A 3098-nucleotide genomic window follows, 5' to 3' on the forward strand; every position below is an offset into this window, starting at 1 on the left:
TATTAGTTTGGTAGATTCTCAAAAAAAATATATATATATATATATATATTCATTAGTTTGGTTGTAAGTTGTAATATTATAATAAAACTTAAGATCTATTTTAGGAAATATCTTACTCATACAGTTATATTTCCTAGAAAATAATATATTTTAAATTTGAAAATATATTAATATTAGAAATTATTACACCTACTAAAAAACAGATATTACAACTCTTTTAGAGAGAAATAGTTACTCCTCATTTTAAAGAATAGTTATTCATAAGGAATGACTATTTCCGGCAACAAAATTATAATCAATCAATTGAATAACTAAATCATAGGAATAACTATTACATTACAGTGCATATTAAAGACTAGAAAAATTAATTTTAAGATATATTTAATGAGTCAAGACATTTATTAAGCAATAATTCTTCCTTATTGACATTAAATTCACATAATTATTATATCTTTTGTTAATAAGTGCTGACAACAAAGTGTGAAAATTTTGCAATGACCTTTCAAGAGGTTTACTTATATTACATTGACCTCCCCATTATTTCCAATTGTACAAAAACCTTCCTTGTTTTTCAAAATAATTTACAATCAGTCTCATGTAGCTTAACACTATTAAAATAAATTAATTGATTTGAAAAAATAATTAAGAAAAATTGTATATTTTCAGTTTTATCCTCATTTCTAAATGAAATTCCCTTTTTTTTTTTTTTTTTTTAATCTATAATTGATGGGTTAAGAAGTATAAAGATAATTTCTTCTAATCAAAAGTCAATGATAAAAATGACATGGTCATTTAATACGAAACACTTTTACATAAAAGTCACCTTTAGCCTGCCCAACACACTAAAAGAAGGGGTCGCTCTCCTTCCCAAGATACACATCACAATGAGGATGCTCATCTCCTATATATAGGGAAATGTATGCTTTCTTCCTTACCATTTATCAGTCTACCAAAGCCATTGCTAGAAAACCCTCTTTGATTTGTAAACAATGGCTTTAATAGAGCGAAAAAAAACTTATCACAATCATGTTTTTTATTCTAGAGTTTGATATCTCGAGGCATGTCCCGCACTTCTTTTGAATCCCCCCTTTATGAGATATATGAGCTATGGCTGGCTCAGTATGGACGCAACTACGTAAACAGTATAGATCAGGAAAAGCGTTTCAATGTATTCAAAGACAATGTAGAATATATAGACAAATTCAATAATGAAGGGAATCGTACTTTCAAGTTAGGTGCCAATAAATTTGCTGACTTAACTCATGAAGAATTTCTTGCCTCTTATACTAGTAACAAGATTTCCACCTTACCAAGTTCTCTCAATGTAAAAAGCTTCAATGTCAATGCCCTTGACGTAATTCCAGACGCTATGGATTGGAGAGAGAGGGGAGCTGTTACCTTCGTAAAGAACCAAGGCAGCATCTGTCGTAAGAGGATCACTGTACCCAACACTCATTCAATTTCCTTACTTATTATTATCATAAAAATATTTCATTTTGTGGTTGATTCTTATGCATGCAGCTGCATCCGGTTGAGCCTTTTCAACAGTCGCAGGAATAGAAAGGTTACTCCATAACGTAACTGGCAACTTGGTCGAATGGTCTGTGCAGCAACTAATTGCCTGTGCAGTAACTAACTATACTTTTGGCTGTAATGGTGGTTTGGCGGCTCGTGCCTATACTTATGTACGAGATAATAAAGGAATAACCCTTGAAGAAGATTACCCATTTCATGGGTTTCAAGGACCTTGTGACCAGCAAAAGGCAACTCAGTTTCAAATCTTCCAGATAAGTGGCAGCTATGCAGTACAAGGAAGTGAGGCGGATTTACTTAAAGCAGTGGCCGGCCAGCCAGTTTCAGTTGACATCAATGCTTCTAGTCGTGAATTTCAATTATATGAAAGCGGAGTAATTTTCACGGGACCGTGTTGGNGGGCCAGAGGAGAAAACTTTTGGGCCCAGCCATTTTCTCCCCCTCTCCTCCTAACCAAACACACCAATTTTTAGTTTTCTCTCCTTTATTTTCCACCCCTTACTTTTCATCCCAACCAAACGGGCCCTTAGTTCATAATAGAAAAAGTAATCATTTTTAGGCTCTAAAGTGTAAGGTGGTGTTTTTAGTCCAATAAAAAATTTATCATACCAAATGGAGCTTAATTTTCTTTGAAGAGAAATGGAGCTTAATTTTTAATTTGATTACATGATTGTTCTATTATAGAGATTTAATGGATGTTGATGGAAGAACAAAAATACTATCACTTTAAATTTGTTATGGATTAAAAATGATCACTTTAAATTCTAGTAACTAAATTGTAATATTTTTTTTTGGGTAAAATATCATTTTCGTCCCTAAACTATTACAAAAATTCGTTTTTCGTCCCTAAACTTTCAAAAGTTCTATTTTCGTCCCTAAACTATCACAAAATTTCGTTTTTCGTCCTTAAACTTTCAAAAGTTCTATTTTCGTCCCTAAACTTTCAAAAGTTCTGACGAAGTGCTAACGTGGCTTGACAGAGTGCTGATGTGGGAGGGACGAAAATCAATACATTTGGAAAAGTTTAGAGACGAAAATAGAACGTTTGAAAGTTTAGGGACAAAAAATGAACTTTTGTGATAGTTTAGGGACGAAAATAGAACTTTTGAAAGTTTAGGGACGAAAAACGAACTTTTATGATAGTTTAGGGACGAAAATAATATTTTACCCTTTTTTTTTTCTAATTAAGATGTGATATGATTTGACAATGTTTCTTACTGGACTCCACTCTTAGGAAAATTATTGTGGCATAGCATCATATTTCCTCTGAATTTTTAAGCAAAATAAGAAAATAAAAATAAATTATACTAAATACATATATTTTGCTTCAAATAAAAACTAAGTTGGATAAAAATAATTTTACCTTAAAAAAGTAATATTTTTAAAAATTATAAATAAATCAAATAAGTAATAAGTCAAAAAATAAGCTCATCTACACACACGTTAAAGTTTCAATTATGCCTTAACTAGCTTGACCATTATTTTCCCTGTTTGACATTGAGGGATCCACTTTTGTATTTACTTATGAAGTTTGATAATTGGCTTTGGAGTTATAATTAATGGAA

The 3098-nt window shown here is 31.2% G+C and overlaps 1 protein-coding gene across 1 annotated transcript; it reads left to right on the top strand.

Moving 5' to 3' along the window:
- Positions 1–1060: 1060 nt before the first annotated feature.
- LOC112008356 (ervatamin-C) lies at positions 1061–1907 on the top strand (the record flags this gene model as incomplete). Its single annotated transcript, XM_065769932.1, has 2 exons — positions 1061–1427; positions 1549–1907. Coding segments are annotated over exons 1-2 (726 nt in total), but the record flags the coding sequence as incomplete, so codon positions are not given.
- Positions 1908–3098: the final 1191 nt, after the last annotated feature.

The sequence above is a fragment of the Quercus suber genome, unplaced genomic scaffold, assembly GCF_002906115.3.
Source record: "Quercus suber isolate HL8 unplaced genomic scaffold, Cork oak 2.0 scaffold_1732, whole genome shotgun sequence".
Classification (NCBI taxonomy): Eukaryota; Viridiplantae; Streptophyta; class Magnoliopsida; order Fagales; family Fagaceae; genus Quercus; species Quercus suber.